Genomic DNA, 15,116 nt, shown 5'->3' on the forward strand with positions numbered 1-15,116 from the left:
GCAGTTTTCAGCTGTTTCAGCCCTTCTCATTAAAAAAAAAAATAATTGAAACACCAAACCAAATAAATTTGAATCTTTGTCCTTCGAAAAATCACCGAAGATCGAAAATGAAATTCCATCTTTCCAGTTAGAGGTACATAATATCTTTGCAGAACTGTCTATAGACACAAAACTACATAATTATTCACGCATTGAAGTAAGTATCTATGTTCGAAAATTTTTCAAACAATTAACAATATAATGAAACAATTCAAAATTGAAAATAAAAATATTTATTCGATAATACAATTCAATTAATAATCAAAAAGTCATCAATAAAAAATGCTAACGTGAGTACATTCAATAAAATTATTCTTAAATTCGAATACTTATGCCAAAAATATAACAGACTGGGTATTTCTCACTTCATTTCGACAAAAAGAGCATTATCATCATTTCATTTGAATTGATTTAAACAAAATAAAAATGGTGAGCATTTGAAAAAAATTGTCTCATTTTTTTTTTAAATAAAAAAATAAAGTAATATAATTTGATCGATAAGTTCTTTGGCGAATGCAGCAAGATGTAATATTATAAACTAAGTAGAGAATCATAAGCAGATCCATGATGATAATAAAATAAGTCAAATTTTGTAATGATCAATCTGTGCATCGAACACATTTGCTATCAAGAAAAACACACCTACACACACATATTGACAAGTGAACACTGTATCACAATTTTGTTTTAAATTTAAAACAGGAACTAAAACGCAGGTAAATTTACAAACTACTTAAGCAAAAACACGAATGGTCAATTAAGGTCCTTTGATACATAGGTACCTACTCAATAATTTAAAAAAATAGCAATAATTAATACTGTACAAAAAAAGGTCTTTAAATTAAATAAAGTCTTATACAATATGTACATTGATTAAATAATACAACACGTATGTAATTTATGAGAAAGTATTCCGTCTTCCTATTATAGACTTGTCACTGGGTAAAATATCAACCAAGTCGTTGTTCGATTATTTCTAAGAGTAATAAATTATTGATCGTATCAGTAAAATGGTCTCAAAATCGAGTATTCCCATCTTAAATTATCCCAATTCGTTGATAATTTTTCGCCTTTTTTCTTCATTTCGGAGAATTTTTTTCAAGACACAACTCACATTAAATCGACGAATTCAAAACAGATATTCACTTAACTTCATCACGATTGCCTACATAAAATGCAGCTAAATCCATCGGACATAAATTATACATATTGTTTAAAACTGACTTATCATTAATGTTGACAAAAGACAACGACGATGAGCAAACGACATCGTTTTCATTGACTGGGACAAAAGAAGTCAAGTTTACCTGCAACACAACACAACACGTCATTAACTCAAAATATGGATTACTTCTCAGCGTTAGAAATTCAAGTTACTAAACATACCATTCCATCGCTGAGTATATAACGTTCGTACTCTTGATGAACGCAAGTATCGAGTTCTGCTCGATGAAGCACGAGTCCAACGCCCGAAGTTTCAGGTAATGTGGTCATGCTGACAATATGTACATCCACACTAGTATTTAGGGTACTAATACTGTATGTTGTCAGTAAATCATTGTCTTTGGTTTCAATATCACTTCGAACAAACAATGTCAACGGGTATAAAATAGCATTCATGGATAAATACGAAATCACTGATAAATAACCAGCTAAATGCGACTCTGGTACTTTCTGTAAATTAAAAGTAATATCGATATAAAAATTGAACGAATAAGTAAGTTTATGAAAAAAAAAAAAATTGCTCATTTTCAATTAGGTACCTTGCAGTTGGGCATTTTTTTCTCAACAACGAGCCGGAATACGTTTAATATTGGTTTATTATCGAGAACACCTTGTCCTAATCCTAATTCGTCGTCTTGGTTGAGTCGTCGATCCATCATGATCTGTTGGAATACGAATTTGAAAACACATTCGAAATTTTGTAGTTTAAATATGCAGCTTCGAGTAGGTAAATCTCACCTCTATTTCACCCTCGCCGATAGAAGAAGCTCCCAAGGGTTGAGCTGATACTACAGTAACACGTGATTTTTCATCTTCGATATAAATACTAGAAGGCATCGGATAGTAGTTAGCTTGAAGGGGTAATTTCTTCAAATACTGTCGTTTGACCATCTAAAATTATTATAAACAAAATATTTGACGAGATAAATTCAAAATTCTACAAAGATTATCGAATTAGCCTCCACAAATCTGACCTGGTAACCATTCAAGTCGGTGTAAAATATTCCATCGTTTTTCACGTTCGTTGATATCTTCATTCCGATTTCAAAATTTTTCTCCGTTCTTATATCGACTAGATTTTGAATTTCTACGCCATATTCTTCTGGTCCTATAAATTGAAAAAATTCGCTCGTCACAATTTCCTGGCATCATTTTTCATAATGTAAATAGTTCTTTTGACTTACCAACAGCGTTGAAAATATTCACAGCGTGAACAACATAATCGCAATATGTTATAACACTTGAGATCAGCTTGCCTTCGATTATCTTTACCATTGGAACTGCGCAATCCACAGTTCTGGCATCACCATCGGGGATAAATAGATAGGCACCGCACATGACTCGACTTTGGTGTCGGCAACCGTATCTGAAAATATAAATTATAGGTGATTAGAAATAAAATTGATTCATTTTTTTAATTCCAATATTCGGTGATATAAAATTCAATCTTACTAACTTTATGAAATTTAAGTGAATTGGTACAGTAAAATCGGTGTTTTTTAATGAGATGGCTTTTATTAACCCATCAGGTCTGAAGGCCACCGACAATTTTTCATTTTGTATAGAGAATTCAGAAACTGGAGGGCGGTCCTTGATAAACTCTCTGACACGTTCTAAATCACTCGAAATCGTAAACGAGTTCATTATCTTCAAAGAAGCCATATTAACACTGTAAAAAAATCCGAATAACGATTAAATTCTAATTTTAAAAAATATCGATTAAAATAATTATTCGGTTATTCCTCTTCCTCATCAATACGTACTCGTTTGTTGATTCCCGATTGTACCGGAGGAAAAACGTCTTTATTTCTAAAGGCCTGATGTCGACTTTAAAATGTATCAGGTAGCATCCGCTACCGTGATCATTAATTTCACAAAACGGATTTACTTGATACGGGATGAGGTTATCATGTTCGTCGATTATCTACAGCGAAGTAATGAAAGAATTAGCGGTTAATGATGCAAGTAATTCTATTGAGTAATAGAATGGTAAACATACTTCGTAAAATCGATTGCTATCAATTTTCAGATTCAATATTTCGACACGGTGCCACGATAACGAGTTGAAAACAACCACTCTTCTCAACGAATTATCAGCAGTTAAACTAATCATCTTATGTTTACGATCACTCGACGGCGTTTTTCTCGACTCTTTCAACTCGAAATAAATTGTCTCCGGATCACGTTGACTAGTATCCTAAAATAAAACGGTAAACAAAAAATTGCATTTAAATATTCAATTGCAACTATATCGAAATGAAATTACGAATCTCACCTTATTGGGATTTAAAATGAAATTCAAAGATTGTTGCATTACAAGTTCGGCGCCATCCATACCTTTTTGTAACCTTTAATCGAGCGTATAAAATTACAAAAAATTGTAAAAAATATAAAAGTAGGCTAATAGGCACATTTGAAATGTAAAATAGACGTACTTATCAGCGTAGTCATTAACCACATGATCTTTGGCTGTTCCGGTGATTCCGTCGTGGTGTTGAAACAAACTTAAACTGGCACGTGCCTGTCTTAATAGTTTTATAAATTGGGTAGAATCCGATAATAACCATTTCGAATCACGTAATGCGGCGCTCTTCCACGCTAAAGAATGTAATATTTCAGCACTCCTGAGGGAAAAAAACAATTCCGCGTAATGATAAAAACCTAGCTCAGGGATTGTACTCGGTTACTTTTCAAGTAACCAAGTTACTAATAGTAACTTTTGGTTACTTTTTTAAAATGTTGGTCACTAAAAGTTACTTTTTCACAAGTTTCCCTTTTTTTTTTAATTTTATCCAACATTCTTCGAAAAAAAAACGTTGCTTTCATTTAAATGGCATCACTGCTTTTTCAGCGTTATGAATGTACTTTTTTTCAGTTCTGATTTGAAATGTACGAAGAGGTTTTCCAATTTTGATAGGTATTATTATTTTTGAATTTCTCGATGGTTTTTAGTGGATTTTCTCCTGTTTTGATTGATTTTTATATCTTGAATTTTGGTGGTGATTTTTTCCCATGATTTTACTCTGAATTTTGATGAATTTTTGCCGAATTTTATCACCTTGAATTCTCGTGATTTTTCCATAAAAATTTTCCCTCGAGCTTGTGTGGTTTTATTGCTCAAATAGTCGGGATTTCTCCTTATTTCGGTTCGATGGCTTTTTTTGAATTTTGTGCATTTTTTTCTTCGCCGATTTGGTGAGTTTTATTTTGAATTTTTGTAGATTTTTCCCTATTCTGACGGGTATGATTTTTTTTTTTTTGAATTTTCGCGAGTTCTCTTTTTTCAAGTTTTTCGATAATTTCTCGAAATTTCCATTTTTTTTCTCGTTTCAAATTTTGGCGAAGTTTTTACAGTTTTGAAAGATTTTTTTAACTTTGTATTTTCACAATTCTATAGTTTTGTCCGAAATTTATTGTGGTCATTTTTTTGCCTAAATGTTGACTGCATTTTTTTTCATTTCAACAGGTTTTTTTTTAGTTTCGTGCTTTAAAAAACAAAGTGACTTTTTTGCTCTCATTTTTCTGGAATTGTGATTTTTCTTTTTCCAAAAATCATAATTTCCTTTAAATTTTGATCTTGTTTTTCGTGAAGGGAGGGAAGCTTCTTCAAAATTAGATGACTTTGTTTTTTTTTTGTGTATTTTCACCTTTTGTGGTGGATTTTTCTGCATCTTGATATCTTTCATTCGTTGATCCCTTTGTCTCTCTTTGAACACTTTTTTTTTCTCTGTCGAATCCTCTTCAGTTTAACTAGATATTTTTCGATGATTTTCCTCAAAAAATGTTCGATTTTATTTCCGAATGTATAATTAATTTTAATTCTCGTGAGTTCTCTGTTCTGAATTCTTATGATTTTTGCAGAACTGAATTTTCGAAAGATTTCCATTTTCATCATTTCCATAATTTTGTTTTGAATTTCATTGATTTGTTTTTCTGCCTAAATTTTTGTTCTGAATTTCGGCGAAATCTTTTTTCTAGAATTTTCGAGATTTTTAATAACATTTTCCTCCTAATTTAGTCCCAAATCTTGAAATTTTTTCTGCCTAAATTTTTGCAGAATTCTCCTGTTTACAGATTTTTTTCGAGTTTTTTTGGACTTTGAGACTTGATGATTTTATTTGGAATTTTTTTGAGGATTTCTTCAAGTTTTATTCTTTTGAATTCTCATAGATTCTATTTTCCAATTTTTGGACGATTTTCCTTCGTGAGTTTTTTTTCAATTCTTGCGATGTTTTTTCTTAAATTTTAGTGCTTTTTACCTTAATTTTTTCGGTGGAGTTTTTCTAGGTAAGTACTTCTAATCGAATTTTTATTCTGGAATCCTCGTGATTTTTTTCAACTTTGTAAATTTTGACAACGCTCTGTTTTCTAGTTCATTTTGAATTTCGCGATTTTGATTTATTAAAAGAAGATCACGAAGAGATTTTTCAACATTATTTTTGGACTATTTTTTTTCTCCAGATCTTAATCTTCGCTCTGCTTCCTCTTTTGGTTATTTTCTCTCACTTTCAATAATTTTGTCGCCTTTTTTCCATGTTTTTTGGATCGTGTCGATTTTTGACAGTTTTGATGGAGGTTTCTTTTTTCTTTTTGAAGCAAGGTACATTTTTTTGTATTCGAATTTTTGAAATGATTTTCACAAATCACTTTTTTCCAAATTTGGATTGCAATCTCCCCCCTTCCCCGCCGCCTTTTCCTGTTAATTTTATAATAAGTTTCCCGTTCTGAAATGAGTCTTCTCATTTATGCAATTTTTTTACAAATTATTGTTCATTATTTCTCAAACACTCGATTTTTTTTCGTCAAATCCTCGCTCATGTCAATATTATTTCTGCTATTTTACAATTGGTATTTTTGTGTTTGATTTTTTGAAATGATTTTGATTGAAAGATTGAACTTCGTTCCTCCCGGTTTCGATAGACTTCCCCCTCTTCTTACAATTTTGCAATTTTTTTAGTAAGTTACCTAGTTTAACACATTTTTCGATTATGTTTCCGGAATCCGTAATATTATTTTCATGCGTTGTTTTTGTATTTTAATCTACGAGTAGTTTACTTTTGAAATGTTAATAATTATCTGTTTTGAGCTTTTGGTAGGTTTTTTTTTCAAAAATGGTTGATATTTGAATTTTGATGTTTTTTTCTGTGTTTTTTGAAAAAACTGCTATCGAAATTATCATTACGTTTTTTTTTGTTTTTTTTTTGTAATCTAAAATCAAATGTAATTTTTTGATTTTGAATGCATTGAAGTTTTTTAGTTACTTTTTGGTTACTAAAGTTACTTTTTTTGAGAAAAATTTGAGTACAATCCCTGTAAGCTAAATATTTTAATCACGAGAGGAAATTACCTCAGAGAGGACATCAGTTCTCGATCCATTCTTTTATAATACGGTCTTGAAGTATAATATCCGCTCCAGTAATAATCATCACGATCAGCGTACGTAAAAAAATCGCCTTGTAGACTGGGAAATGCATCGGCTGATTTTTGATTCTCTACAGCTTCGAAATAGTCTTGCAATGTTCCAAACTTTGCCTATAAAAAAGTAACGTCGTCGTAATTCACCTTTTTTTCCTTTTCTATCTCTTAAAAAGATTAGAATTCGAAATTTACCTCAACGTGAAACGAAGGATTTTGATTCATATAAGCGAAAAGTCTCTCGTAATTTTGATATTGAGAGTCCCATTCAGCCATTACGTCATATCTGAAATCATCTCCCAACGGAATCAGTAGCACATTCGTATCATAAAGCTCGGCTTTTTTCCTATATTGATCCAGCAGCAACTCCGCTCTAAAGGTAAAGATTAATATTAGAAAAAGGCTGGGATTTGTTTCCACAACAGTCAAATCACAGGCACTTACCTAAACGCGACATTTTTATCGTTAATCATTTGCGGAGGTTTTTTCCACGGGCACGTGATGCTGAATTGCGGCGTCCTCTTGAAATCGAACTGACAGCAGATTGCGGGATCGGGGCCACAGGTGTGCGGAATGTCGTAGCTGTAGAAGGGCATCATGTGGGTAAAAAAATCGTGTTTTCCAGATCCATCTGAAAAAATATTTTTTATTATGTTACGCTCGAGAGGAGGAATTCAATTGGACAAAAAATGTGCATACCCCAGAACTGTCGCCATCGGAATTCCAACTGTTTATGTTTCGCTAGGTATTTTTTTACGGCGTAGTGAGTTCTTTGAACGACTAGTGATTCCAGTCCGAAATGACCTAACAGGAAAGGCATCGTAGGTGATACGCCAAAAGGATCGATTGACCAGCTACGCCTATAAAATTTTCAAATATAACATTAATAGTAGGTACCTATCGTAACGTTTTTCAGCTGCTAAAATTTGCCATATTTACTTGGGTTCGATTTGTAAATTATCACGTAACCATTGATGACCGTGAGTGAGTTGTTGTATAATGGAATAATAATGCGAATTTGCTTCGTCTGTCATAACCCAACCGCCGGTAACGATTTCAATTTGTCCATTGTCGACCAATCTGATGGAAAAAAACAAATCTATTTACAACTGAAAATTCGCAAAAAAATATTCGAATATATTAGACGAACTTACTCTTTAAACCGTTTTCGTTTCACCTCTGAGACTTCATTCCACCACAAAGACAGGTACGAAACCTCAGCCCATATAAATTTTCGATGAGGGTTTTCCCTCAATTTTTCGATCATATTGTTGAATATGAACCTGGTCTGGGTTTCGTAATAATGCTCGAACGTCTTCAGCCATCCGGGATCGTTGTGCGAATGGGGCACAACGAATACCTTCAACTTACTATCGGCGTTCCAGCGTTTGCTGTCCGCTTGAACATTCCAGCCTTGCTTCCAGGCACCGCCGTCTAAGTTATCGAATTTCAATTCTTTGTACACGTTGAACATCTGCGAAAAAAATTTGATTAAGAAAGAGTTTTTCCAAATTCTGAAATGGTTGAAAAATTATTCATTTATGAAAGAAACCTGAATATCTGCCGATGAATGCGAACCAATAGATTCGCACTTGTGTTCAGTATCTTCATGATGTTGTCGTATACGTCCGTGAGATTGATTCTGCAATACGAATAATAAATTACGAAGCTGTTTTAGGAGGTACTTCCGAAAGGGGTATACTAAGTGGATAGGGTTGAAAATTAGTATGGAGACGTTTTTCGGTGCGCTGAAAAAGAACCTTGGGAAATATTCCATGAGCCATCGAGCGAGCCCACATTCTCGTTAAAAAAAATAATAATAATCAATAACCCATTTAGAAAAGAAAAATTCCATAAAAAATCTTAATTCAATTTTAAAAAGCAGAATAATGGGAAAAGCGAAAAAAAATTCAAACCAAAACAGAAACCCCTGTACTCCATCCAGCTACCATGGGTTGCTGATCAAAATAGGGTTTTAAAAAATACACGTCGTTTGCAAGGATGTCATCTGTCTTAGGTGGTGATATTCGTTTCCATAAAATATTCAAATTTCTTTTCAAAACTTCCACACACACGTCACCACACCAATTTTCAAGTCGATCCGGGGTATGCCGCTTTCAGATGTACTGCCCAATAAAATCATCTGAAAAACATTCACGTCAAAATTAATTAGTCGAATAACTTACTAAAGCAATAAACACTCTAGCTTTATAATGAGCATATGCCGGTTGTTCATCGGAAATCTACAACATTCGCACCGCATTTTAAATGATAAGAAAATTCAACATCCTAGATAAATAAATGCAATTTTACCTTGTTATTTTTTTTGAAAAAATTACTACTATTTAAAAGGTAATACAACACGAAATAAGTCGAAATGAAAAATAAGACGCTGAAAAACAACAATTTCTTCTTCACTCGCATCTCAACTACTTGATCTGAAATGAAAAAAGATACTGATGTATAAAACAGGCAGTGCACTTGAAGTTGGCATCGAATAAAATAAACGTGTATAGACAATTGAAGATAAAAAATAAATGATTCACAAATTCTTGGGAAAAAATATCTGAAGAGCTAGTACTTGAAAATTAATTTCTCGCAATTATAATCACTTCATTTCCCCGACGTATAACTTCTTTGAAGAAACAGAGAGCAGAAATTTGTTCGATTATCCCATAATGGTACTCCAAGGAGATTAAGTTCTCATTGCGCATCTGAAATTTAGATAAGAAATTAATTCAAATCGGAAACATAGAATACATAGTAAAAAGTTGCATCTTGAATACGTAGACGTACCCAGAAGCTTGAAAAATGCCAGCAACTATGTTTTTATCGAAGCATCGGTTAAACGATTTTTTATCACTGATACAAGACGTAATGCTCTTATTAATTACTAGAATCATTATAGCGATTAATTCGCGAGCGATGCAACATGAAAATTTATACTGGGAATGTGATTTATCAATTTGAAATATGTACTGTGCTGCTTGGAACTTGGGTGATTATTTTTTTATGACTAGATTGAACAAAATGCTGCTAATACTACTGCAGAATAATCACAAGTGACCGCCGAAAAATATTTTTTAAAGGGTTAAATTAAATTAGAACAATAAAAAATTTAATCACAAGCTAAATTACATCACAAAATTTTCATATCTGATAAGAACTGCACCCACCACAACAACCAGTGTTAGGCACAATCGATAGTTTCAAACTATCAATAGTTTTATAACATCGATAGTCGACTATCGATAGTAAAAACTATCGGAAAACTATCGATAGTTTATCGACAGTCTTCTGTAACGTGTTTATTTATAAGCGTTTTTCACGGTTTTCCATCATAGTCCGGCATATGACAATAGGAGTAATTGCACCCCCCCCCCCGCCGATACTCCGGGACAACTTTATTCTTAAAGGGGACATCGTAAGGAACATTTTAAAGCAAACTTGCCAAAAAAAAATTGGCTTTACTTACAAAATGGCCGCCATTTTGTAGGTAAGGCCAACTTTTTTTTTGGCAAGTTTGCTTTAAAATGTTCCTTAGTATGTCCCCTTTAAGAAAAAAGTTGCACTGGTGGATCGGCGGGGGGGGGGGGTGCAATTACTCCTATTGTCATATGCTGGACTATCAAGTATAGGAGTTGAAGTGATGCAAAACCTCTCAAAAACACGTTTTGTCATATTATATTTGTTTTAGGCTATTGAAAAATATTATATTTATCATGTCTCAACGTGAAAAATTATCCCCAGCCCCCACCCTCCGAGAAATATTAAAAAAATTGATAAAGAATGATCAAATAATTCAAGACTTTCATAAAATTCAGAAATTTTTAAAAAATTTAAAGTTTTGATTTTTGAAGTCTTTTTTCTACTCCCTGAAATGGCTCAAGAACAGACAACAGTACCGTACCTCACTCGAGACGTCGAGAGGTGTGCTATGGGTAGGTAAGGGACGTTAAGGGGACCATCGCTTCCTCTTGCGAGCGAAAATTCAGAATAAAACATGCAGAAGTTGACGTTTTTTCGTTTTTTGAACCCATTTTTTCAAAAAGTTGAAAGTACCTACTTTACTTTCGCTTCACTCGAGTAGTAATTTATTTTACCTTCATTTACGAAAACGTTTTCAGAAATTTACCTCTAAATTTTAATTTTTTGTGCTTAAAAGTCTAAATTTAAAATGCTAATCAAAGACCTAAAAATATGATAAAATAATCCACATGGAAAAAGAAAAAAAATATGCTCAAATCAAAAAACAAAAGAAATGAGCTTTTACACTATCGAAAAACTATCGATATCGATAGTTTCAAGATAGCGAGCGTTTTTTCATTATCGATAGTAATATCGATAGTTTCAACATTAACATCGATTGTGCCCAACACTACGACAACAACCACGATTTGATAAAAACGGGGAAAAGTGGAAAACTGAAAAATGAAAAATAATAGTGTTTTTCCTTTTTTTCAAATAATGGAATAATTGAATTCTGTATTTTTTTAAAATTAATACGATGGTTTGCTCACGTTGAAAATTGCTCTTATACTAACCATGCTGACCTTTACCTCTTGAAATCACCATCATGGCATTTGTTTCTAAAACTGTATTAAACAGTTCTACTGATCATTGCCGGCAATGTTTGGAACGAGTAAAACAAACTCCTGCTGTAAATGCTTTTGTTACTTTGTTAAAAGACAAAGCTTTAGATGCCGCAGCAGAAAGTGACGAACGTATATCGAATGGTGATATATTTGTGTACTTCAACAAACTTAATAAAAAAAATTGATTACCATTATGACTTTTTTTTCAGGTAAACGTTTGAGTAATCTGGATGGACTTACCATCGGCGTTAAGGATAATTTTTGTGTGAAGAATGTGAAGACTACCTGTTCCTCTAAAATGTTGCAAAACTTTATCGCTCCTTACGATGCTACAGTTGTAAAGAGATTGAAACAAGCTGGCGGTGTTATATTGGGTAAAACGAATCTAGATGAATTCGCTATGGGGTATAGAAATGTTTCGTTTTATTATATTGTCTCAAAGCTAATGTAATCTGATATTTCTTCTAATCTGTAGCTCTGGTACCACCGATTCAATTCATGGACCGACAAAGAACGTTTGGGGATCACCTTTACAATATGATGTCAACCGTACTCAGAGTATCGAAGATTTTAATGAATGGCGAATAGCTGGAGGTAGCTCTGGTGGAAGTGCAGTTGCCGTTGCTACTGGAAGTGTTTTTGCGTAAGTGTTACGATACAGGACTTATGTATTTTAAATTAATTGGATTTTTGAAACGATTTATTATTATACGTTTATAAGAACAGTGCTCTTGGATCCGATACTGGTGGTTCTACACGAAATCCAGCTTCGTATTGTGGTGTTATCGGGTATAAACCAACTTACGGTGTTGTATCGAGAAATGGACTCATACCTCTAGTCAACTCTATGGATGTTCCCGGCATTTTGGCTCGTACAGTGAACGACACAGCTGATGTTTTCAGTTAGAGATTGATTTCATTTTTATGAAAATTCAACCCCCAAGAAATAATCAACTCTGTATAAATTATTTTCAGATATTATTAGCGGACCAGATTGTTTCGATTCGACTACAGTCGAAGAAAATACTAAACCAGTTAATTTGAATGAGGAATTCGATATTAATAATGTCAAAATTGGTATTCCAAGAGAATACCATAATTCTGCCATAACCCCCGAGATTCTAGAAACGTGGAAATACATCGCCAATATTTTCCAGAATGCTGGAGCTACTGTGCAAGAGGTAAAATACAGACGATTACACTTCTCTTCCGTACGTTTATTTACACTAAAATTAATAATAAATTTAACAATTTAGATGTCAATGCCACACACAGAACATTCAATTGTAACTTATTCGATACTTAACGCGTGTGAAGTTGCTAGCAACATGTCTAGATATTCCGGTCTATTATTCGGACACAGATCTCAAGCACAAGTATCCACTGATCAAGTTATAGCAGAGTCTAGATGTGAAGGTTTTGGTCCCGTAGTACGCTCGAGAATCTTAGCTGGAAATTATTTTCTTTTACAACGGTATGGATTTATGTAATCATTTTCTATGCGATTTATCAGGTTCCCTGAACTTACTATTTGTTTTCGTGTTTCTCTCGTAGGAATTACGAAAAGTATTTTGTTAAGGCCATGAAAGTAAGGAGACTAATAGCAGACGACTTCGAGAATGCTTGGAATTCTGGTTTCAATTTTCTCTTAACTCCTACTACTCTTTCTACGGCTCCTTTATTAAGTGATTTCACTAAATTGGATAATCGAAGTCAGTGCGCGTTACAAGATTATTGCACTCAAGCGGTAAATATGGCTGGTAAGAAATACGTCCGGCTAATTTTGAAATTAATTTTCGTGTTTAGCTCACATGAACTTTTTTTTTATCAGGTTGTCCTGCAATATCGATACCTATTTATTTATCGAAAGAAGGATTACCAATAAGTCTTCAAGTTATAGGAAGAAATTTCGAAGATGCAGCGTTGTTACAACTAGCAGGTTGGCTTGAAAAAGCTGTGTCTTTTCCTCATTTAGTATCGTGATGTTTTTCTTTATTGTTTGTTGGTTATTATATTAATTTTTTTACGCGTGAATTTCATTTTATTGTTCGTATTAATGATATACTTTATCTGAATTCTGAAACTGTATAAGAATCACCAAGTATGTGACTACTGAACCGATAAGCTGAAAAAAATGAAAAATTAATCACCTATGTTTTTTTGAAGTTCCTGTCGCGATGAAAAATATGTAGTTAGTTACCGATGTGATGACAGGCCGTTGCAAGTAGAATAAACCGCACGCGGAAAATTTAATCGAATGTTTTTTCAATTGTAAAATGAAAGATTCCAACTGTCAAAATAGAAAATAAAAGTTAATCTTCACTTTTTGAAAGAAAACGAGAAGCTACATAATCGAAATACGTGACTAAAGATAGGTACAGGTACCTTCAAAATATCAGCTGTGGGTATACAGCAATTCAAATTTTCGCTCAATATAATGGAAGCTTTCTTCGCCTATGGTGAAATTAATCGTGATGTATCTTTGACAGAAGAAATTCGGTCATACGATAAAACATGCCCACTCACTTGCATTGTAGTCTCCGAAGCTGGTATAACGATTAGCAATAAATGTATATGATGCGTAATAATCCATACTACTTGCAATATCAGGAAACCAATATCTGCGGATCCGTAAGCAGCCGGATAGAATAAATCCAATAATAAAAAATAAGGAGTCACGATGATGTGGACACATATGCATAAGACTGAAGTTAATAGTTGCCAGCCGAATCCATTATTAACAATTTGTATCGCTTCGCATAAAGACCAGTGCAGTTCTTGAAATATTTCGAAGGATAAATGTTGCTTCAAGTGAAATGGTCTTTTATACTTGGTAAAATATTTATACGCTAGATTTTCAGCCAAAGTGTCGTTAATTTTTTGAAATCTGCATTTTATACCCCACGCTATTAAAGCAAATTGCGCTTCGATGGCGATTTCAACGAAAAAATACGCGTAGCAAACCGCATACGACCATGAATCCGGCGTCAGGCTGAACCAGAAATACGTATCGACGTATATCAATAAAACATGATGAATTAATATGCCGCATAATATAAAATTGAATTTTCTGAAATTCCATTTCGTCCGTAGCTCTTCATCGACGCGTTTCAGTACCGAAGCGATTTCGTGAATTTTTTGGTAATTGAAAGCGGCTCCTAGAATTCCACTTGCGATAACGATCATATTTAGAAATATTTCTAAGAACGTTACGACAATAGCTGTTCTAGTTTTCATCCTGACTGATTTTCCACGAAACGTACTTTTATAATCGGATAGTAAAGCGTGCAAACCAACGCATACGAGCGAAGTTAGAAAGATTACGTTGTAAAAAAAATTAACGTAACTGAATACATATTCCCCATTGACCAATTTCACCGGAGCTACGCCCATGCACTTACACAGCACAAAAATTGCTTTAGAAAACGAGTACATGTCAGCTCACTGTTGCACAAAAACTTCGAATGATTATGGTAAGGGTGACACTTGATGTGTGAATTTTTCAAGTGCTAAGGCATAAGGTTCTCCTGTTATTAAAAGAGGTAGGTAACCGAGATATGTCACTGTTTTAAAATGTTTAACAATGAGAAACAACAACAATCAAGAAGAAGACTGTCAATCAAGAATTCTTACGAAAACAATCCGAGTTGGTGGATTAAAAATTCTATCATGAACATTACGCCTACCATTACATGTAAAATACTGATCACATCGCTAACTACGTATAATTTCATCGTTTTTTTTTTTGGAATTTAAATACCTAGACATTTTTTTTCAAGTGCAGGGGTTTTCCATTCATCTAAAAACAATATTGATACCTAATCGAAATACGCAGTAAAAAAA

The 15,116-nt window shown here is 33.3% G+C and overlaps 3 protein-coding genes across 6 annotated transcripts; 1 reads left to right on the forward strand and 2 right to left on the reverse strand.

Moving 5' to 3' along the window:
* Nucleotides 1-256: 256 nt before the first annotated feature.
* Nucleotides 257-9,852, reverse strand: LOC135831902 (alpha-mannosidase 2-like). Of its 3 annotated transcripts, XM_065344751.1 has the most exons (22): nucleotides 9,475-9,852; nucleotides 9,260-9,392; nucleotides 8,992-9,116; nucleotides 8,865-8,921; nucleotides 8,231-8,320; nucleotides 7,833-8,152; nucleotides 7,618-7,758; nucleotides 7,378-7,538; nucleotides 7,123-7,309; nucleotides 6,874-7,051; nucleotides 6,611-6,795; nucleotides 3,699-3,887; nucleotides 3,539-3,611; nucleotides 3,263-3,460; nucleotides 3,027-3,187; nucleotides 2,720-2,932; nucleotides 2,448-2,629; nucleotides 2,238-2,371; nucleotides 2,002-2,154; nucleotides 1,803-1,925; nucleotides 1,426-1,713; nucleotides 257-1,346 (listed from the first exon to the last, which is right to left on the reverse strand). In XM_065344751.1, the coding sequence occupies exons 3-22, from the start codon at nucleotides 9,100-9,102 to the stop codon at nucleotides 1,182-1,184; spliced, it is 3,309 nt and encodes a 1,102-aa protein (XP_065200823.1). In that variant the 5' UTR covers nucleotides 9,103-9,116; nucleotides 9,260-9,392; nucleotides 9,475-9,852; the 3' UTR covers nucleotides 257-1,181. The 3 variants fall into 3 exon arrangements, with proteins under 3 accessions (XP_065200823.1, XP_065200833.1, XP_065200841.1); XM_065344761.1 differs by lacking the exon at nucleotides 8,865-8,921 and having other exon boundaries at nucleotides 9,043-9,116; nucleotides 9,475-9,851; XM_065344769.1 differs by lacking the exons at nucleotides 8,865-8,921; nucleotides 9,260-9,392; nucleotides 9,475-9,852 and adding an exon at nucleotides 8,595-8,821 and having other exon boundaries at nucleotides 8,992-9,122.
* A 1,190-nt stretch (nucleotides 9,853-11,042) lies between these two features.
* Nucleotides 11,043-13,307, forward strand: LOC135832053 (glutamyl-tRNA(Gln) amidotransferase subunit A, mitochondrial-like). Of its 2 annotated transcripts, none has more exons than XM_065345045.1 (8): nucleotides 11,043-11,402; nucleotides 11,483-11,678; nucleotides 11,749-11,916; nucleotides 12,000-12,175; nucleotides 12,249-12,454; nucleotides 12,530-12,747; nucleotides 12,828-13,033; nucleotides 13,105-13,307. In XM_065345045.1, the coding sequence occupies exons 1-8, from the start codon at nucleotides 11,255-11,257 to the stop codon at nucleotides 13,254-13,256; spliced, it is 1,470 nt and encodes a 489-aa protein (XP_065201117.1). In that variant the 5' UTR covers nucleotides 11,043-11,254; the 3' UTR covers nucleotides 13,257-13,307. The 2 variants fall into 2 exon arrangements, with proteins under 2 accessions (XP_065201117.1, XP_065201109.1); XM_065345037.1 differs by having other exon boundaries at nucleotides 11,044-11,414.
* LOC135832066 (gustatory receptor for sugar taste 43a-like) lies at nucleotides 12,476-14,999 on the reverse strand. The gene is made up of 4 exons (XM_065345056.1): nucleotides 13,800-14,999; nucleotides 13,659-13,727; nucleotides 13,474-13,563; nucleotides 12,476-13,398 (listed from the first exon to the last, which is right to left on the reverse strand). Exons 1-4 carry the CDS (start codon nucleotides 14,706-14,708, stop codon nucleotides 13,327-13,329), a joined length of 1,140 nt encoding a protein of 379 aa, XP_065201128.1. The 5' UTR covers nucleotides 14,709-14,999; the 3' UTR covers nucleotides 12,476-13,326.
* Between the last annotated feature and the right edge of the window lie 117 nt (nucleotides 15,000-15,116).

Source organism: Planococcus citri, chromosome 1, assembly GCF_950023065.1.
Source record: "Planococcus citri chromosome 1, ihPlaCitr1.1, whole genome shotgun sequence".
Taxonomy (NCBI): Eukaryota; Metazoa; Arthropoda; class Insecta; order Hemiptera; family Pseudococcidae; genus Planococcus; species Planococcus citri.